Genomic DNA, 23,264 nt, shown 5'->3' with positions numbered 1-23,264 from the left:
CAAAACTATAAAATTTGCCTTTCCATGTATTAGATATGTCTAATGGATTACTGTGGGGCTGGACAGTATCCCCTCTAAGCATAAATGTTCTTGTCAACAAGACAGGGTGGTAATACAAATTTTTTTGTAACAACTCCTGCTTTCCACCACATCTTTGTTACATGGCTGGGGTTCGCAATGGAATGTAAGTCTAATGTGCTCTTCATTCAGGAGGTAAGAAATCATGGGTTAGGATCCAGAGGATCTGGAATTATTAACCATTGCTCGTACTCATTACAGACAGAATTCCTCCCTGCACCTTTTGGCCCCAGACATGGGCTCCCACCCACTCCCGTACAAGTTAGTGGTGGTGCTCATGTGGCCTTATGGTGAGCTGATTCATTGCGTCCATGCCATACGGTGTAAGCATCGGCTACACTTAGTTTCATGATTAATCATGTTGCTTTTAGAAATAATTTTATAAATATTTTTGTAAGTATTTTATGGAGGAATACAATTTTTCACTTAAAAGATACACACAGAAGCAGTAACAGGTACCATGCCAAAAAAAACAACAGGGAAGGTTGTTCCACCACTTTCCAGCATGCTACAGGAGCAGCTAGGTGTTTATGAAGCCAAAATGTTACTGGGAAGGCATGAAAATACAAACTGGCAGCCCTGGAATCGGCCTTCTACAGCTCAGGGAGCACAGGGCAAGCAGGTATTAAGATTGCAATCTTCTTACATAGGCAAGTGGCTGATGAGAAAGGCACCTCCCTTGCCACCTAGCAATGGATTGTTAACCATCAAGCCCTGCCAAGATTTTGTAATGTAGCTTCAGGTACTTGAATCTTCAAACCATTCATCAGCCAACCAAAGCAGAGGACCAGCAGTATCTTGCAGTACTTTCAGCATGTGCTACATATATCGTCTCATGCTGTTCTGGACAATGGTATTGAGGAAACAATTGGATAAAATGTCTTTCCTACAAGAAGTGTGTGGAAAAAGCTTTTTTCCCTCTTGCATTACCACAAACTTTATAACACTTCTCAGTTAACAACTAATTAGACACAGTTATAAAAAGTCATAACTCTCCTAAACACTGGGTTATCAGTTTGGATGAGACTCTAGCTATGTTTCATAGCTTATAGCTAAACAAAAGAAGACTCCAAAACCTCCTGTTGATCTGGCCTTGTTTCTCTTTGAGAACAGCAGATGCCTACATGGAACGTGTAGTCATGGCTGGGATGAGTGGGAATGGTAAATGCCTGAATTTAAGTAAAAGAAAGTTGATATAGCTCATATTGCATATTGCAGCAGTAAGTAGTAAAAGCTAGCAGGCAACCTCGTAACCCCACAAGTCTGAACATATTAGATATTGCATGTCCTTCCATATTTTTAAATTACTTGCCATTGTCTCGATAATGCACAAGAAAGAACAGCTGCAAATAGACTGTTCATTGTTCACTAAGTAAAGAATGAAGAAGTTTCTCTTTAGAGCTGTTCACCATAACGAGGGGTGCTAATTCCCATTTTCTAGAGTGGCATCTACAGTAATTACATCTATTCTGAACATTGTCAGTTTTTCAGTAGAAAACAATACCGTTCTTATCTACTTCCCTTAAACATAACAAAAGCTCATGTGCTCCTGAAAGGCTAAAACCACTACTCTCAACAGCCCTTTTCTCATGCTATTAAGTTCAGTGCTTAAGACAATAAAGCCTCTATGATATTAATTGTAAATGTTGTTAAAGCCAAGGTTGATGATTCTGGCAAAATAATTCTTAAAAATCAAAATGAAAAGTGTGGAGAAGTTTCTCTAGAGTCACTGTTGAGTTAAACATTTCTGGGGCATGTCCACTCCAGTTTTACAGATGTGTCTTGAGAACAGCCATAAGCAACTTGTTCCCCAATCCAAAGACTTCCTCCCACAAGATATACGTAGGTTCATCCACCTGAAAGTATATGTAGAGGAGGAAGAACAAAATCTGAGTTGAACAGTCACTCAAGAGGGGCTTTTCATCCCTTGGCAAAGCCAACCCTGATGAAGATGTTGAGAAACAAAGGAAAATCCCAGGGAAGTGTAGGCAGCATTTCGTCATTTGCTGTGTACCATCTAAGGGGAATCAGCACAGCGAGCTTATGCAGACAGCAGACCCTGCAGGGGTGATACCCTCGCATGATCTGCAGGGAAACCTTGGGGAGTTTGACCTTCCTCTTGGCAACCTCCTGCGGACCCCACATTGCTTGCTCATGTTCTGTGCTTCTTGATGTTTTGTGCTTGTTGGTATGGAGTGAAAAGGTCTCCAGTTCAGTTTTTATTCACAAGACTGAGACCTTGTGCACTGGTTCATTGACCCTCCTCAAAAATTGTTCCAAAGGTTGTTATTTATTCATCAGGGACATGTCCCACTTTTTCATGAATGTGCCTAGCTACATTTGTGCAGTTGTAAGCACTGTTGATACCGCCTGATTTCAGTACAATGGACACAAGGGATCAGTGCACGAGGACCACAGAGAAGTTGTTCAACAAAGAGTGACTATTGCAGGTGCATAAATCAGGAAGCAGGTGTTAAAGAAAGTATCGATGTTATAGTCTTGGGACTTTAAACAGACATGTTTGACTCATGAAATTAATTTACTTTATCACTGCAGGATTTATTTCACTGTTCTTAAACTTTCCTGAAGGAGTAGATGAGGCAGGAGTCAGCTGCATATTTAGACTCCTCCTAAACTAGTTGACTCTGTGCTCTTTACACCCCTGAGCTTCCACTACAGTCAGCTCAGATCTAGTCAATACAGACGATGGAGCCCAGAGAGACCTGTAGTGACATCAAAGTAGTCATTTACATTTGATCTGTTGAGTATGTCTCCAGATTCACTGGATAAAATGGAAGCTTAGGCATACCTACGTTGTAGTCACCAAAATTCAGGTGTCTGAATCCAGACCTGAATTCTACCATCAGTCCGTTACATTTAGGGATTTCTGCTGGTCTTTTATCTTTTACTTGGTTATTCTTTGGGTTAAAGGTTCTTTCTTCATTTATTTACTCTAAAGTCTGACTGCTCCATCTTAAAGACTAGGGCTGATTCATGTCATGAATGGTAAATAGAAGAATAGATCACCAGCTATTTTATAACATCCCTTTGTTGCCATCTTCTTTCTCCTATGTCTTTTCTCTCCAACAAATCTCTGTTCCTTTTCAAACCACTTACTACTGCTGCTGCTCACCTTTGAATTGTCTCCACTTAGCCAATTGCTCAACTAGCAAGCTTTCAGCAAAGCTCAATAATGTAGTTTCCTTCGCCCTAGAGTTCATGACACTTCTTTATTAGGCCTTTCTCTGAAAAAGAGAAGATATTTTTTTCTCATGTCTTTCCCTTCCTCCCTGAAAATGCCTTCCAGGAGAGACTAACTAGAAATGTGAGGGCTCTTTAATCATGCAAATAGTAAGGTACAGAAGACTATAAAAAAATTTGCAATTTTCTTCTGTGTGATTTGCTACTGCTCTTTTGCACGACCTCCACACATTTTTGCTGTTCTTCTATATGTGAAATGGGAATAATATTTAACTAGTTTGAAGGGGAGTTATGTGGCAAAGATCTTTATATGAAGGGGACAGTGACTTGATAGTCATTCCTGGATAACTGAAAATCTTTTTTAACTGCTGGATTGAAGCAAAGTGATGTGAAAGGCCTGTGAAGAGGGACACATCTTGGTCCATAGAACGTTAGCATCAGCTGTAGGAAAAGAAAGGCTGGACATGACCCACACTAGAGTCCATCTCTCAGTGCCCAATTTGTGGAAGGACCCTGGTTCAGCATCCCCACCACCCCGTCAGTCTGGTGGGGTGTAAGAGCAGCTTGGAATAGCAAAGGACAGCTAATGCCCGTACACAGAAGAATTTCCTGTCCTTTGAATGTTTCAGTAGCAGAGAATTGACTGGTGGCTGGAGTGCCTTGAAAAATATATGTAGACACACACACACTTGCACACATACACAGTTATGTGTTATTTTTCTTGTAGTGTTTCTCCATAACATGACATGCGTAATACAGAATAGTGACGTGAGCTGTATATGCACTTTCAATTGTGATCCTGACAAGAGCTCTTCACATGCTACAGTATTAATAGAGGACTGCCACAGAGACATACTAATTAACCTCTATGGGTCATTGCCAGATCTTATGTGCAGCCAAGAACTTTTAACTTACCTTAATGAGTAGCATGAAGGTTAAGATATCAAATGTGCTGGACATATTTTTCTTGGCTTAGTGAACATGTTCCAAGTGAACTATGTTTTATTCTAAATAAACATTCTAGAGCTTGATACCTTCTTAAGTGAATGCAAACAAGGAATGTAAGCTTTTCCTGTTTTGAAAAAAGTACATTCTCCATTTTAGCCATATGTCTATGAAAAAATGGCCTTTTTTTTATGTTCTTTTATCAGAGGTTTCATAAGCAGTTCAATAGTAACCAGGATTTCTATTTGCTCTCTTTTATCTTCTTTTATTTTTGAATTTGTTTTCCTATTTGTCTTCCTACAAGGATAAGTTAGGAAATAACATATTTCCTTTTACAGTGAAAAGATTTTGTGCTATTGTGAAAGTATCTTCACAGGAACTCACCGAACACTTTAATCATACAGCTCCCTGAAAGACTGATCTGATTTATTCAAAGGGTGGATTTATTATGTGGTCATATTGAGCAATGTATCTTAATAGTGAAGGAATAAAACAATACATAGCCTAAGTGCCTTCTGTTATAGGAGGCTGAATGACACAAAATATCAAAAATATTTCTGGTTCCTGGAATATCAATCAGCAACTCTTCCCAAACATGCCATCTTAAGATGCCATGGGACATTTTTTTGAGAGTGGAGCTACCTTAGGGCTAGACATTCCTGTGAAAACCTGCAGGAGTGTAAAGGACCTCCTGAGGGACTGATTTTCTTCTTGCTACCACAAGCACCACATTCAGTGTTAACGCATCAGAAGAAGAGTGGAAGACAGCAGAATTCCCAGGTGGGAAGGGTGGAAGGAAGTCAAGACAATGCAGATGTGCTAAAATTAGTACCAACCTGTATGGGAAACGGAAGGTCTGAGTGGGGCTTTTTAACAGAATAAAGGATGAGCTCACTGCATGATAGCTCACTGCCTGCTTTATATCAGCTATCACTGCCTTGCATCATTTTTTTTCTCTCCCTCCTGAAGGCAGCCCATGATTTAGTAAAGGTTTGTAGAACAGGTGGATTAAAGATTAGTAGAGTCTCTTTTCTCTCAACTTCTGTGTTAGTATGTTATGCAGGCAGGAGCCCAGGAGAAAGATTCCATCTCAGAGTGGAGTGTTACACACCTCCACTTCAGCAGAAGCTATGAGCAGCATGTGTTTTGCCTTCTTAAGTACAGTTCACCTCGGCTGGGGCTGCCATCTAGACAAATGAAGGTGTTTATGCACAATGTGCTTTTATTGTAGCTGAGGAATGTTTACTAACTGCTGACTAAGACCGCTCAGACTGGGAATTCTTCATGATCTTCACTGTGAAAGTTGTAAGTTAGAAAAGATGTTGCCTCCTGTGAATGCTGGGGAGGGGTTCCTTCATTTTTTCAGATGTTTCACGTATGGCTACATTTCATCCACAGCATCTAATCCCGCTGGCATCAAAAACAGAATTTTCATGATCGTTTTGCCTTTCTCTCTCATTTCACTTATTGTCCCTCTTTGCTCTGTCTTGTTCTCTCTGAACAACTTTTTCCCCTCAGGAAGGGACATATCCCACAACCTGGATAATATCAGTTTATGTTATATCCTCCTAATATCAAGTTGCCTCACAACCACTTCAACATTAGTTTCTCTGGCAGAAAACAGAAAGTGTATATAACACGTTTAATCTTCCACAAGAAAACCGATAGCACAGGGAGGAACAGAAGCCAGGACCCCTGGGTGCTACGTACTTAGCAGTTGTGAAAAGTGGCCCAGTCTTCCTCTTTAAATATCATCCCACTGGAGCATGCTAAAACAGCCATGGGGGTAAGCAACTGCAGCCAGACAAAAAGCTAAGCAGTGCCGAACGAAAATGCCAAGATACTGTTATAGAGATAGGAGAACCTGAAACCTCAGAAACAAAACGCTTCCCTTCTGTAAGATTTAGGATTTCAATGCCAAGAAGCATTGTATTTTCTGTGGAGTGCATTTTCATTTGTATTCACTCTATGGTACTCAGTAGGGATGGTTTCCTCCTTACAGCAAGAATTAACCGTATTCTTCTAAACCAACCTAAAATTGCCTTTTATCCTCATATTTATCCTGAGTGTGACCAATACAGTCCTTTAGGAGACCAAAACTCTTCTGAGGTCTGAGAGCCGAGGTATGAATAGAAGAAAAGACTGCTCCTAATGTAAGGAATAAGTAAGAAATATGTATAGAAAATGCAAATGCTCTGTAAGTTAGGATCTTCAGCCAAAGTTAAGGCAATAGGAATCAAAGGAAATGGCCATTGCCAAGAAGTGATGGTAAGAATGAATTTTTCACCTGACTGGCTAGAACAGGACACTAAGTAAGACCAGGCTGGCTTAGCTGATAAAAAAAAAAAAAATCAGAAATTAATGTTAAGATTTGGATCGAGCCTGCCTAGAAATGGTCGTAAACAAAACACATCTATTTATGATGTTTGTGATAACTTAGCTTCATACTAGTAAATAGATTTTATAAGATGGGCTCTGTCCTGCATGGGGACTCCTCTGGAATTGATCTTACGTCCTACTTTGCAGCTCCTTCTCAGTTAAGAACTTCTTGACAACACTGGTGATGAAGCAATTGTTTCCTTACAGTTTAAAAGTTTGACTAAGACTTAGCCCTAAAGAGCTGCAATCTGTTAGAATTTCTGAACATCTTAAAACTTATAAGGCTATTTCCAGGACTCATGCTTTTTCTCATCAAATTTTTATATGACGTTATTTTAAATTACTTATTTTATGCCATATGCATATTTTCAGTAAAGGGATTTTGAAACCTTTGAACATTTTCTTTTCTGAAATTGATTTCCTGATATCTTTTTGCTCCCAATTCATGTCTGGGTTCAACACTGATCTCAATTCCCAAACTTGCAAGTGGGGTGAAGAAAGGGTTTATGGAAATATCTGCCTTTCCTAAGTATGAAAGGGAAGAGTTGGTCTGAAAACCACTTCCATCCCCTATATGGCTTGGTACTATGTAAGTGCTTTCTCCACAGTAGTATCACTAAACTGCTTTGAAAATACAGGAATAAATTCATACTACACTGTATTTCCTCTGTGGGCATTGCCTGGGAGGACTTTCTACATTGGTGTCTTCCACCTCTTTACAGTCTCTGTATGTGCCTGATTTGGAAGTTCACATCTGGTTTTCCCTAGACCCATCCTATTCCCCCAAATGTCATCTGAAATCTGGCGATAAGTAGCTTACAGAAGTGACATTCTCTTCTTTAGTTCAGTAAGAGTTCACTCTTTGCAATCCTGTAAAGCAAAAGATGGTTAATAATTTGGAGCCAGTTCAGTGAAAACCTGCTAGCTTTGCCTCAGAGTGATTTGGAGTGATATATTCCAATACTGGACAAATCTGTTTAATCTGGAAAAGAAAGACTGAGGGCAAGAGGACACAATAACAGTATTTCAGTAGAGAAGGATTGTTACCGAGGTGGCGGCAATCAATGATTATCCATACCCACTTTGAAAGGATAAAAAGAAAGCTTAACTTGCAGAGAAACAGATTTGGGTGGATACTTGGAAAATCTGCCAAAGCTGTCAAACTGATGAGCCACTGAAACAGGGACATTGCAAAATCTCTCAGGGCATGATCTAGAGCTTTTGTGAAAGAAGTCAATAATCTTTTGAGGGCTTGCCTGGCCCTACTTAAATGTGGTTAGTCGTTATATTATGACAGGGTCTGGAAAACAGCACTTTGGGTATATATATATATATACTTACACACTAATACTATACATATATGTACACTAATATGCACTGATGTACTGTATATACACACTAATAATAAACTAATATACACTGATACTCTACTAATATACATTAATAATATAAATTCTTAATAAACATGTGCATGTATATATTTATATGGCACTTCAACTAGTTTCAAATATTTACTCTTCCTGAAGTGCTCCTGAGACAGAGACAAAACTCATTGGAAATGCTGAATATGTTCTCCAGCCTTCCTCGTAGAGAGGGCCAGTTTGAATGGCTTTATTTAAATTCATTTGCATTGTTCCTAGCTAAGTCAGTCAGTCAAGAGACATGCTAGCCCTGAGACCTGGATGCACAATTTGCAAATGCCAGCTCAGGGAGGTCATGCACCTTCCTCCAGAAGCAGAGCATGACTGGACCTATTGCACATGAGCAGAAGTCAGCCCTTCTCAGAAGAACTGCATAACACATCTACACGTGTGAAAAGAGCTAAGGGACTCAAATTACAAGTATAACTAAAGAAATGATTTTCATAATTGTGGTCTAGCACCAGAGGGGGGGATGTGCTCTCACAGAGTAGACTTACGTTGCCAGTTCTCTGTGTGATCCAGCAGCTTCTTGGCTAGTCATCTGTATAAATGAGATAACAGACTGGTTGGACACAATGGACTAACTTGGAACCACCCTGACAACAGGATATTGACTGAACCTTCGCAATTAAACATTGATGGACTCTTACAGGAACTGGGAATTTGGGGCAGTTCTAGAAATTCCCAAATGCAACTCCTGCTTTGTCTAGTCCCATTTATATGTTTCGGTGTGTTAATTAATATTCTGGTGGAGTGTCTCATCCAGGAACTTTTCTAGGTGATTCCTGCTGCTGAAATTATTTAATTGTGTATAGATAAGACATTTGTAAATAACCAGTAGAAACTGTCCTTGCAGAAATGGTCTATCGAACTAGTCTTTTGTAGGTAGTTTAGATATTTAAGACGTGCTTAGTATGTGGTTAAAATATATCGATAGTGATGAATTATGTAGCACTGGGGTTGTCACATGGGATCACAGGCCAGCCAGGTTATAAGAACTGAGCAGAACAGTCATGTGAGGAGTCTCTGCTGACCTAGCTGAAGACACTGCCATGAGGACCCTTGCAATGGAGACTCCCACCACCACCAGCAACCAACTGTCCGTTTTAGGAGATTTAAGACTGTATGAGAGCATCACCCTATGCAAACATCCCAATAAATTAATTTCTTCTTTCTTGACAGGCACTTTGCCATGAATGTCCATACAGTGAATCAGTGAAAGCCTGTCTGCTCCCTTAAGGCCTAAAAGACAGCCAGGAGCAGGCTGTCATCTGCAGAACAACCCATTCTCCCTACTCCCACATGAGTCTGGGCATGGGAGAAGGCTACATACTGCTTTAACCGTTTTTGTGGCTGCTGCTGTACAGCCCTTACTGTATGATGTGAACAGATGTGAATCCATTATGGGGCAGGGAGGTTGTACAAGGTCTTTGGGAAAAAGAATGGTCAGCTCTGGGTCAGCAGAACAGTTCAGCCCACAGTCTGTCCTGGGGGGATCTTCAAAAAAGAGGTGAAGTGCCACAAACCAAATGAGTCATCCTGGAAACCTGCTTCACTGACACATATAAATGCTTATTTCTGAGATTACATATAGAGTTTTCAAGGAACTTTGAAACCCAGCCCCATTTGTCAAAATGATGTAAGCACTTCAATGCCACAGACTGTTGAGAAGACTGTGAGATTCCCAAGTCACTTTAAAACTTAGTTCCTGTTAACTATTGTAAGCCTATTAATATACAAACTAGTCTATGGCTAAATCTTTCCCATAAAACATTTCTTAGGGGTGCATTAGTTTCTATTATCCCTGTCTTTAAACTCTGACAATATGACTAAGCTTTGCCTAAATGCTGTCCTTTTCACTAAGTGAAGAGGAATCAGGTTCCTCTGCATATTTTTTGCTTTATTTATTCTCCAGCTTCATTATTAATTGTACAGTTTATGAATGCTAAACACACAGTCTGTAAGTTCTGACAAATAAACAAGAATAAAAAAGCTGGTCCTACTTGCTGCTGAGGACTTTCAAATTCCTCTGGCCTATATCTGTTAATCAAACTACCACTGCCTGAAATGCAGTGCTTGATATGTTTGTAAGTGTTGTTTAGAGAGAAGCTTGTAATGGAGGTAATAAGTAGGATGGATCTTTAGATAATCGACAAGAAGGTTAAAACATTAGAGGGAAGAATGCCTAGGAAGGGAAGGAGACAGAAGTGTCCATATTTGGGACTCAGGTTGGTAATGTGAATTATCACAAATGGTCTGAGCTAGAATTTTTAGAGGGGAGGGTCACATCTTGCCAGTTATCCAGCTCTTTAGATAGGGCAGAGCTCAAACAGTTTCCTGTAAAGTACTAATTCAGACAGATACTGACACTTTGGTTTCCTCTTTGTTTTAGGAACGGCTGGTGCTTTCTGTCTTACCACGGTTTGTAGTCCTGGAAATGATAAATGATATGACCAATGTAGAAGATGAACATTTGCAACACCAGTTTCATAAGATCTACATTCATCGTTATGAGAATGTCAGGTGGGTGGAGGAGCCTCTTTTTGATGTTTAAGGTCTCAGATACTGCTCAGGGTCTCTTGCTGGAGAGTTTCCCCTCTGGTGCTTTATTCATTTATACATTAGAAAATTAGTATACCCTTGTTTAATCCCTGAGCAGATAAGCACTTTGGTGCCTTCTTTTTGGTGCCTACTCATCAAGATGCCTTGGATGCCTTTGCCATGGCAAGACCCATTTGAACTGAACACTGGGTCTGGACCATTTGTGTATTTTTTCACTTTAATTAAGTGGTCAGGGTTGCACAGAAAGGGGACCCCTGCCTGCATGTGGACACATATTCTGCCACAACCTTCTGGTTGACTCCACATGCTGAGAAATGAGATGAAGACTTGTAAGATGCTCTCAAAGATGTAGACATGTCATGCAGCTCATCTGTTTAGTAGCCATTTCATTCAATTATTATCATTTTCCTAATTCCAGTTCCCTTTTTAATTCCCCTTTCAAAATGTTGTCTCTCCTGAAATTAGTGGGAAGGTGATGGTTATCCTATGAGCTGCTATTCAAGGTAATAAGTCCTAACTGTACATTTACACCCGAATGATCAGCTTCCACTCCCTGATGTTACAGAACCTCTGAATTTATTTTAGTTCCCAACCATCAGAATGTTTAGGTAAGCCAGTAGCATTTTCCACAAGTTTGTCCAAATCCACAAGGGCAAATGATTGAGTCGCCATCACTGAAAGAAGTGAAAAATAAGCATCCTTGGATATGATGTGAGATGGTTTGCTAGGAGAGCATGTACTTCGCCTTTTGATGAAATCCAAATATAACTTTGTCTTTTGATGGAACCCAAATATAACTTTGTCTGGACAAGTTCAATAAACATAATTTGAACTTTTGCAAAAGAGCAAATTGATTATTTGCTGCTTCTGTGGCCTTTCAGTAGCTCAGACATTTTATTTTGTTAAATCTGGTGGAAAGTATCAAGGACCTTTACAAAAGGGTGAATTGCACTAAATTAAAATATCTTCCATTACCCTTTTTCATTCTTAGAGTAAGTGTTGCTGTAGAAGAATCAAAACAGGGAGAAGATGGCCCTTCTATTTGAATGGAAAAGAGTTGTAGTTGGGGTGAAAAGTTGAAACATAATTCATGCTTGAAAGAGATTTAAAATGAAGATTCTCTGTGTTTTAGAGCACAGATACTGGTTGGTTCCCACGTATGTTGCCAGGAACTTTTCAAAACTGGGTTTCACCTTATTTTTGCTTAAATGTTGAGCATTGAACACTACCTAAACCAATGCTATATGAACCCCTAAAATTAGTATGCAGTTACAGTAGTTTTGTTCTTTTGGTAATGAAAACTAGAAATTAGTTGTTTGAAAATCGTATTTTTATCAATTTAAGCTATTACTAATATTCATTTCTCTTTGCATAGTTTGGTTCTTTACCTTTCAATTTTGTTTCTTCTCACTGGTAAAAATCTTATCCAGTTTGTGAACCCCTTACTTAATCCCCACCCAGACCCTTACCAGTCCATACATTTGAAGATGAATTGAATTATCATTAGTCATATTTTATTGTCCACCTGATTATTACTATATTTATTATTGGTTACATTAGTGATTCTCAGACACTGTCAAATTGTGATCTTGTTCAACACAAATGAAAGACCTTCAGCTACTCAGATTGTAACACCAGTTATTCGTTGACTTTGAAGTGCTAACAAGGTTCATTTGGGTTAATTCCAGTCTATGCCAGCATGATATGTGTCTTTTTGAACATTACTACTTTTTAAATTAGACAATACTTTCCTTTCTTCAGCTGCTAAGTACTGAGCTGTTACATGCTTTGGTCTGGGTGATAGCTTGCACACCACGGACTTTGTGTGTGTATGTTTCTCTATATTCACATGTGTTCATTGTAGCCATAATGAACAACTGAAGTTGCATGGCTAGAAAATTTAGATTGCTGAAATATAGGTTAGAGCTCTGTTTGCAACTAGTTTGTTGACTAAGATCCTACCATAACTTCAGGCACCCAATTTGATGCACCTAAATTTAAAGTATGATCACACCAGGCTCCCTGTGAAGTCAGCAGAAAGAACAAGGAATTATCCAAATAAAGATTCATACTTTAACTCAGGTACTTCTGCCAAGTCCCTAAAATTAGATGCAATAAAGCTGGCCTGAGCCTGGTATATATCAAGACTGTCATGAATCTGTCTGTTGTCTTAGGATTTGAGTCTTGTATGGAACATAGATAAGTTATGCCTGAAATTCACACGCAAAATTGAAATCAATGAAGTCAAACACACTCTAAAAACCAGCTCTATATAAACCCACCCTCAAAGAACACTGTCAGATACTAACACACAGCTGGATGCCAAGCCTATCTGTTTATACAGCTCTCTGTATTATGGGTGCCCTATGCCTCAGTCTTCTCACTGATAAATGGGGACAACTGTGCTTATTAAGGCTTAACTATATCTTCCTGAATGATTTGAAAATCCAAAATTGCATTACACACATTTTTTAGCAAAATCCTTTCTCATACTTGCTAGTATTTCTTTAGTCACTTCAATATTTATATTCGGTACTCTAGAATCTCCAAAAGTCTAGAGCAAAGGTAGCATGACTTTAAAATGACCCTTCACTAGTAAATTACTAGAAGATAACTTAGGACATTTGGTTATCAAAGGAAATAGACTGGAATATTAATACCTCTTCTTTTTTTAGCATTCTTTTTGCAGATGTTAAAGGATTCACCAACCTCTCTACAACTTTGTCAGCCCAGGAGTTGGTCCGAATGCTGAATGAACTCTTTGCCAGATTTGATCGACTAGCACATGTGAGTTAAACACAGTTTGCACAAGTGACAAGTTCTGATAGCCAACGAAAGCTCAGATAGTCATCAGAACTTCATGCTTCTGTAGTGCTAGGCCAAAACAGTGTGAAAGCAGATCACATACCACAGTTTCTAAGGAAGTTTTCTAGTTCTGGTCCTTGCTGGAAATGAAATTTTTTTTAAGACCATAGCTTTATTTTGACTTTTCTTCTAAGAACTGAGCAAAGTTAAAAGACCCATTCTTTAAAAGGTCATATAATCAGGTATCACAGTCATTGCAAAGGTTAGTTACTAGCAGGTTTTACAATCTTTGGGTCAGAGTATCTAACTCAACAATGAAAATAAACACAATAGAGGAATTTTTTACATTAAGCAAATTAGCTGCTACTTCATTAGTACTGATTAGAAAAAAACCAAAGCACAAAAATATAAGCAGAACACACACTCAATTTTGCGAAGGATGCATTTTCTTTTCTTCTTTTTTATGTTTCTTTGGTCAAAGTTTTGTTTCATGTGATTATCTTTAGGTGTTAACATCTGAGCTGGATAATAAGGCTGCTAACATAGGCAATAAAGTACATCTAATGGAGTTTAGCTTATAACTTATCCAACTAAATGTAGGCACCTACTATGGAAAAACAGGAATTACATTCTGAATGTCATTGACTATGTTCTCTATTTACTATAAAGGGAGCCTAGAGTGACTTGCTCTACTGTACGCATCTACATCCCGCACTGATTTTTACATATTTCTGGTTCAGGTGTATGGGGTATGTGTGCACGTGTTTCATCAGTAAGGCCCTTGGCTTTAATTTGCAAGCTAGGAGACAACACCAAGAAAGGCAAGACTTCTGTAATTATTCAAAGTTCTTTTGAGTCAGCTACTTTTATCTCAAATAGCAATGTGTTTTCTCATGTACAGAGTGATGCCATAAACCACTGCCTGGACACTGGCAAACTGGTAAATGCAATCTTCAGTATTTGTTTTGCAAACAAAAAACCCCTTCATCAACTCTGATCTACGTTAAAAACCAAGCAGGATGAAAGAAGTTACCTCAGTTCTGTCTTTTAGAAAGCTTATAGGAGCAATGTCTGCTTTCTTCTTTCATTATCATTAATGATATTTTCTAATCATTCCATAAACTATATTTAAGCAACAGAGATTTGTATAGAAGGACTAGATCCAATAAAAGAGTTAAGAACAAGGAAGGCATTTACATCTAAAAGTGTAATCCAGACAGTCCTCCCTCACTTGCCATTTAACCCTGAAGGCACTTCCCTGCTTGGTGTTAATATTTTACAGGAACTGAAAATTTTGCTTCTTTAAATGCCCAGAGGTTTCCCCCTCCTCTGTGGTTTGTCATATATCTCCTACTTAAACCTTCTAGAAATCTTTCTGTCACAGTCCTAAACTCATACATCTTTATGGAGAACACTGAATGTGCCCACATAGGAGTGGGAATACCAAAAATATAGGTGACTTTATTTTAAAGAAACAGTAATAAATATACCAGTTTGTCTAACATAGCCAAGAATTTCTTACCCTGAAATATGTAGAGTTCGGGATGAAAGAACTTCTCTGTCTGCAAAACTTCATCATCAGGACAGTCACCTCTCAAGTGAATGTCCCAGCCACTAAATTCATGGCTTTAGGCTCCTTCATGCGTTTTCTTTCCTAGTCTGTGAATTTGCTTTTCTCTTCTACACATCATTGACTAGACTAATCCAGTTGTCTAGATCAGTCCTCTGAAAGGCGGAAGACACACGGAAGAATCACTGCTGAAATTGAACAGATTTGAGTACAAAGATTAGAGTGATCTAACCATAACTAATTAAAATTTATTAAAAAGAAAGTAATTTTGATTGTGTTCCTTGTTTGCGGATTCTGAGACTTGGATGTCATGATACCTGCCTGATGTCCTGACAGTAAAGATGCCCAACAGCTCTAGAGAGGAACAGAACTCTATGTGGCTTTTGACGTTTCTATCCAACCCAAGAAGATGAACCCTCCCTCTGCACTTTGTAGGAAACCAAGACTCCTCACTCAGGGTTCTGGATTCTTATGGAGGGGCCAGCTGCCTAAAATATAAGGGCTTAATTCTTGTATTGAACTTAACCTTTGCCTTTGGAAAATTTTGGAAGAGGATACTCACTGGTCCATGACCCAAATTTTAAGGACTTTTGACTTACATGGACCTATCAATCTGCCCAACTGATATTGTATGAAGCTTTCACACCTGGCAAAGGTGTATCTTTTGGAAAAATGACTGGTGTTTATCTGAAGGTCCCAGGAGATGGAGTAATACTTGTGTATCTTGGGAGTCTATTCCAGTGCCTTAACACTCTCACCGTTAATTCAGTATGGCTTGTTTCTCATCTGATTTTTTCTGACTTGGAATTACATCTGTCAATTCTTGCTATGACCTATTTTTCCTAGACAAAAGAACCATCTTGTAGCCACTGATTTTCTCTGGGAATACATTTGTGTGCTTTGATCAAGCCGTTTTTCAGGTTTCCTTTTGATGAAAGAAACAGACCAAGCTCATTGTGAGGCTTTTTCTCTGTAAGATTTATTCCTTCAAATAATTTTGGGGACTAGTTTCCTGGACCGCCTCCACTTTTTCAGAATCTCTTTTAAGGCATAGATACTAGTACTCAAAGTAGTGTTCCTGGACTAACCTCCACTAGTGTGGTGGAGGCAGATCATCACCATTCCTCCTATTCTCTCTTTCCCTGATCACTGTCCAAAGATCATGTATTTCTGAACATACAATGATAACACTATGGTACTGAAACATATTATTTTGGGTTTTTATGGTCTTGCATGCCTGCATGGTATTGATCATTCTACCAGTCTTATTCCTTTTGCAAATGTTATTAGCAAAGGTTTCATACTTGCCTGTAAATCCTTAACAAGACCCCCCTAGAAGTATCTTCCGCTAAGGGGGATTACACATTCACATCTAGATTTCAAATCTATCACTTAACTGGTTCTTAACTTAACTAGAGTTATCATAACTCTTTAAAATAGACATTTTTACTCAAACTCGGGTTTTGCTAAGAATTGTCATCAAAGCAAAGAGGTCAACTGCAGAATGCTTGAAGCAGTTTCTTTAGATTTTAAGGAAAATCCTTATAAATCCTTATTTTCTTCTAAATAAAAGTAGTATTTTATAATCTTATATAAAGGATTGTTTGATCTGGTCTATCATCTTATATAAAGCATATAATATTAAAGATGACACTATTTCACAGCTTACTGAAGAATGTCATTTAGCTTAGTTTCTTGTTTCTCTTATTCAGCCTTCCTTTTTCTTGTGCAAAGCAGAAGCAATGAGAGCTCTGAGATTTTTTTAAATCTTCAGTCAGTTACATGAAATATTATGGCATATGTTGATGCATATAATTAATAACAACAAACTCCATAACATCTGTATCATTACCACAGAACAATTTAAATAAGAATTAGAACTCAGTTCAATATTTCTTGTAAGAAAGAAATGTAATAGTTATATACAGCTTTTTTCCCCTTTCTAATCACTCTATGATATTTGTAAGAGATTTATAGTTATTAAAGAGAAAAGCAACAGTTAGAAAGGAAGAAAAATAAGCTGGCATAAAACAGAACTGAAGAAAGATTTCCCTATGTATTCATCTACTGAGAGGCCTAAACAGAAACTTAATTAACATTAATGTTTTCCTGAGGCAGAAATTTTGAGCAGAGAAGGGAAATAAGATGATATTTGGTAAGATACTTAAGCCTGAAAAAGGTGCTGCTTTGATGAAATGATAGTTATTTTTTATGTTTGTTTTTCCTCTGCCATCTCTGCAGTGCTAGATGTCAGCCGATACTATGATTTAAATTGTCATATTTCTGAATGTATCTACACTGTGTGTAGATTCAGTTTCAGATGTGAAAAAGAGTAAAACCCTAAACAGACATCTGTAAGCTTTGTCACAACAGCAGCTGAGACGTAGCCCAACATCACTGAGACCTAAAGATAAAATCAAGCCACGGTATTTTGGTTTAGACACATAACACAAAGACGAACACACAGAAAGTCTTAGATTTGAGTTTGGACTCATCCTTATCATGAAGCATTGATGCTGAAACAGAAATCTCCCCCGAAAGATTAAAATCCATGGGTTTCATATAAGAATAAAATGACTGGCCTGTAAGACACTTCATCTCTTTACAGTCTCATCAGCTTTCATACAATAAACCAGAATAACAGTGCTTCTTACTCAGAGGAACCGTAGATCCTGAATGGAATATTCACACTTTAATATGAGCCTTTTTTCTCTTTATGTCACTAGCTTGGTGTTAGCATGGGAGTTATTTATGTAATGTGAATCACAGGTTGCTTTTGCTCATTAAAGAACTGATGATTTATTTTTTTTCCTAAGAGAGGTGGTCTTTTCCTTTAACCTTGGTTAAATTCTCTCTTGGGAGACTGCAGACAACCTGTCAAAAATTCCTTCAACGGCGTATTACCAGTCTTACTTGTGACTAGCATTTCCAGGGGTGGAAACCAGCCTAATGAGCAGGCTCCATAAGAATGCATCATCATAAACCCCGGTACAATACCTGCACCACCTGGTATCAGAGGGAAGAGTGGAGGACATTAAAGGCTCTTTTGCCTCCTCAATAAAGACACTCCTGTTGCAGTGCTTTACTTTTCCCGGCCACATTTAACCTCTGAGCTGGCAGTGCTTTTGCTCTTTTGTGAAATGATCTTCAAACATATAACCTGCAGGACTCGACTCCCTAAACCCCCCTGTCTGTTTAAACATATATGCCAGTAAATAAAAGTGTGAATTTCTTCATGTGTATGTTTGGGGTACTGTATTAAGAAGCAGAGTTAACTGGATTATGAGTGTACATATGTGATATTTAGTTAATTATAAAGACATTGTATGAATTTATAGTAATGGAAAGGAGTGAATGCTGTTTTTGCAGTGTTTAATTCGAGGGTGTTTTCCCTCCTCACCAATGTAAATAATTAATTGTCTAATACTAGTGAATAAACAACATTATTAAACAAAGTTCTTACTAAAGTTATAGTATTTCAGATGCTAAAGAGCCCAGTAAATCATCAGAAGACCTGAACAGTCAAATAAAACCCCAGTCCACAAAACACTTTTAGAAGTAATAGTCTACAGGCATTTTATGAAAAAAAATCAGATGAAAATGACAGATTAAATAAAATTTCAGTTTCAAAATTTCTTGGTGATTTAGGAACTAAGAGTTAGGTAAATCCAAACCTAAAAAAACCCCACCCACTTTGTTTATTAAATTGGGATTTGAATGAAATTTAAGCTTCACAAGTATATTCTTGAGAAATGTCCACCTCACCCTTTATGTATCTGCAGTCCTAGAAATTCCTAAGGGGCAGAATTTCCACACAGAACTGCTCCTGCCGTAGCAGAAAGGAAACACACCTTGAATCTTTCTAACCAGGGTTTCTGTGCCTAAAAACACTTATGGCATAATATACTAATTAACACTAGCTGGCAAGGATGATTGCTCATCAGACACAAGAGCCACAGCTGTTTTTCTTCCACAGTGTGGCAAGAGGCAGAAGTGTTGATAATATATTTGAAAACTCAATCAGGAATATGCCTCAGTTCCTTCTGCAGCATGAGAGACCCCAAACCCATATTTTCCGTCAGCCTGGAAACCACCCTGCTATAGGCTGTTCTAAAAAAAGAAAGCATTCCTTACATGCTCTGTTAAACTATGTAAAAAGAATTTAATATAAGGCTGTGTTTAAGTATTCCCTGGTCCAGGCAGAGGATGAAAGATTGCCACATTTTTTCCTTTATGTGTATAAAAAATAGAAACAGGCCTTGCAAGCGTGACCCAAACCTGGTCCTCCTTTTTGCCTTCATCCCCGGACTCAAGAACTTCCCTCCATCTGGCTCCGCCAAGGTCCAGGCTCTGTTTTCCAAAGTGACAGAGCTGCAATAGGAGGAATTTGGATGGACTTCTCTCCCCAACCCACCCCAAAACAGCCTGCTGATTAAGAGCTTTGGCCTAGACCCCGTTCATGCTGAGAAAGGCCTTTTATCTAGGTTTCCTATACCTTTGGCAAATGTTTCGGGAACTGAGCTATTGTACACAAAGTCCAAGTCCCTGCCTCCTCCCACTCTGGCCTTCTTTTAAAAGGAGATTTACGTGTGTGATTTCTTTGTTCTGCAGCTCAGGCTCAGTAATTTCTCATCCACAATGTTCTAAATTTTTAGCTTGAAATTATAAAAATGGCGAATGTGGACTTTTCTGTGGGCTGCTCGCTAGCCTACGGGATTCCCTTCAAAAATAGGTGAAGTGATTAATTCACCACAGGGAGAATTGAAAAAGTGGTGTAACTTATAAAACACAATCACTTCTTTCCCCTCATCAGAAATTTAGCCCAAGGAAACAAGAAATATTAATGGCGTTTCTGACTGTGTCTTTCAGTAACTTGATATTTGAGCAACTCATTTCTCCAGCTCCACTTTATGCCAATTTGCTTTGCTTCCTTTCCAGTCACTAAGGGTGTATTTAATAAACTTAAACATAAATCATTCACACGTATGAGGTAATTATTTATAAAAAATCTGTATATTTTCTTTTGCTCTAGATTAAGGTGATTTGGAAAAAGATTTCTTATCAATTGCCACGGAATTAATCTAGAATTATTATTAATAGTTGAGTGTTTGAGTCTGCTCAATATCCCCAGGCAAAATTTCTACTAATTTCAATTGATCTTAGCAGAATCAGGCCCCTTAATCTTTCACTTGTAGCAAACGAGAAGCTGCAAATAAGGGGGAAAAAAGCCCGTATCTGTGACATGCTGAGAAATTAACTGATACCTTCAGTAAATGTCATTAATGAGTGAGTATGGGGAAGGATGTGAGGCTGATGGATACCGATGTGAATGTCTGTATAATATCAGCTGCCATTTGCATGCCCAAGGACAACTTCTGGAATTGCTTATGGGAAGGCGAAGAGGAATAGAATAAAAAAAAGATCTTAATAGCCTCACAGCAGTGTAAGGATTTAACACTGTAGTGTAATATTTGCTGCATCAGAGTTCCTGTATGGCCATTTTCTCTTTAAATAATTTACTAATTTTACAGTTTCTTCATAGATGTTTATATTTTTCATTCGTTTTCATTTAATATCAACTTGCAACTCTTAGATACCATTGCAGTGAGATGGTTTTAGGAAGTGGGCTTGAGCTCCAGAGTATGAGCAAAATCTTGAATGCTATTATTATCATTTTATATCACTGAAAAGTAGATAGACCCTTACAAAACTCAGTCTCCTATTTACAACTACAGCATGGCTACCCACATTAGCCATGAATCTAACCTTAATGTACTTACATAATGATATGACATTATACAACCAGCCTGACAAAGCATTGAGTCTAAACTGTAGATGTGATTAAACTGCAGAGTTATCAGAAGGAATCTCAGGAGACCACAGAGTCCTCCTCTGCCAAAGGCAGATACCATTAGCCCTCTGTCCTTCCTGGCAGTTGTTGAATTATCTTCTTCTGGGTGAAACATTTCCAGTGATAAAAAATCCACAGTTTACTTTTGAAATAGGTACGATGGGAATAATAAGGGAAGAATAAAAAGGGTAAAGACAATATAGTCAGACTGCAACACAGCTCCTGCTTAACAGTCATAATGATTTGACTAACAGGAAAAATAAGGAAGACAAAGAGTCATTTAAGTGCTCCTTGTGGCTTCTTGTGCCAATAGAGACACCCTGCCTGGTCCTTGTGTCACTCCAGAGGGACATATGTCTTATGTTATGTCTGTTAGTCCTGTGGGGGTGCCTCACATACCCAGGGGTCTTACCAGTGCACCATAAGCTTATGCGTAGACAACCGAGCTGAAGCCCAGCCAACTGCTTTAACTGTGAACTGAATCGGTCCCTGGGCTTCACTGGCTGCATTGCCTGGCTTTTTTGACTGTAACAGCAGCCTTGACTGCTGGCTGACGTATGGACACATATATGTAGTTTCTGTTTGGATATCTCACTCTGTAGATGACTTCCTGAGCTTTGGCAAATGAGTGTACAGGTGACGTATCATGACAAGAAAAAGAATACATTTGTGTGCAGCTGAATGGATTTTCTGTGTCACACACATGCACTCATATTTGCATACACCAAACCCTCATTAGCAGGTCTTGTTATGCATTAAGATTCTTCTTTCTTATTCTTATAAAAATCACATCTTTTTGGAGCGGTCTGCCTTGTTCCGATTTTTGGCAAATAAGGACACATGCAGCCAAGTGACAGAGGTCTCATCTGTCTTTAATGGAATAAGCACGTCAGCCAGTTATAATGAATCATTAAGAACCAAACAGCTGAGGTTTTTTCTGCTGCAGACTACTTTACCTGTGCTGAATTAGATGCTCACTTAATAGGGGATTCCCACATCATCACATAGGCAGGTACTACAGGTGCAAGAATCTATGACAAATGTTACATGTAAAAATGTGATTATAATACTAAAATATGACATTACTTGACATATGTCTGACTTTTCCTGGAAATTGACTGGTTTTCCTTTTTTTTTTTTTTCTCTATTATACTATGAGATTATCAGTTGTAATGTATTTGTAGTGGGTCTGAATGGAGTTAAAAGTGCTGCCTTTTCCTTTACTCCACCTCAGTCAAACTGATATGATGTTATAAATGCTCCTTTTACTTTGTAGATGTAAAAGCAAATGTCAGTTAGAATATGAATCAATTGAATGGTACTATTGGAAAAGCCAAAGAACTTTAGAATCTGTGTTTTACAATACCTTTATCTCTGCATTTTGTCTAACCAGGGAACACAGCAAGAAGCTTAGGGAAGCTGACTAACAGTTTGACATGCACTGATTCATGCCATTGAGTCCTCGCTACTTGTTGATTAATGTTTCATAGTTTCACTCTATAGAAAAAAAATCAGGTGCAGAGTTCTGTAAAATTGAATCTCTAATTCTTTCCATTGAGGAGGAAACATGTAAAAAATTAATGTTTTGGTGGATTTTAGGATGTACAATTTCAGCTGCAACCATATGAAAAACACCTAATGTTTGCTTCTGTGGGTCTGCAGAGGAATTGAAGAGAAGGGGACAAGGAAAGAGGATTGTTACATATGAATTTTGACATTTTAGAAGCCTGACTTGAGTCTTGAATTTCCTTGTGAAACTTGGGCAGCTAGGCATTGCACTCTGAGAGCCAGCAATGGTATTAGCCAAAGACTTAGCCAAAGCTTCAAACACAGTCAGCTCCTACTGATGGTTTAAGGAGATTTCAGGGTGAATCAGCTTACTTTGGCCCTGTGCCCAGAGCAGATTTTACCCTCGCTGGCATGCTTAAATCTTCAGCTGACTTCTGCAAAAACTTTGGGTACAAGTGTGTATGTTCCCTGTGCCGCTCTAGGATTTGTAAAGACTTGTCTGAGGTGGACTACAAAGCTTCATTCTTCCTAGGCAAAATCTTGAATAACAACCTGGAGTCCCATTCATTTGGCCAGTACTCAATTCCTGAGGCACAGTCAGCGTTCACATTTGTACTTATATCCTACTTAAAGTTGTCTCTTCCCCAGTGGCTTTAGAGTATCCCTGCTCTTTTGATTAGTGCAGCCTCCACCACAGGTTGGCAGAGAGAAAGAGAAGAAAAAAGCTGAAATAAATACCACAGGGCAAATTTTGCTATCATCTAATGAACCAATTTTACAAATCATTATCCTATTCCCCAGTAATGACTGGTCTTCATTTTAATGTTCTGTCATTGGAGCCTTTACTGATTGAGTGCTAATACCGCACTTATTATTTCAAACACTTCCCTGACTCAACTTATTACCTGCCTCTAGACACTTGCAACTCTGTCCTCAAATTATT

The 23,264-nt window shown here is 38.5% G+C and overlaps 1 protein-coding gene across 2 annotated transcripts in view; it reads left to right on the top strand.

Moving 5' to 3' along the window:
* Positions 1 to 23,264, top strand: part of ADCY8 (adenylate cyclase 8) — a 131,790-nt gene that overhangs the window by 41,157 nt on the left and 67,369 nt on the right. For both annotated transcript variants that reach the window (XM_069780068.1, XM_069780069.1), the window contains exons 3-4: positions 10,417 to 10,547; positions 13,262 to 13,373. In XM_069780068.1, coding sequence (XP_069636169.1) covers positions 10,417 to 10,547; positions 13,262 to 13,373 — 243 coding nt within the window. The remainder of the gene's footprint in view (positions 1 to 10,416; positions 10,548 to 13,261; positions 13,374 to 23,264) is intronic.

Source organism: Haliaeetus albicilla, chromosome 3 (genome assembly GCF_947461875.1).
Source record: "Haliaeetus albicilla chromosome 3, bHalAlb1.1, whole genome shotgun sequence".
In the NCBI taxonomy this organism is placed as follows: domain Eukaryota; kingdom Metazoa; phylum Chordata; class Aves; order Accipitriformes; family Accipitridae; genus Haliaeetus; species Haliaeetus albicilla.
This window is presented reverse-complemented; position numbering and strand designations above follow the sequence as displayed.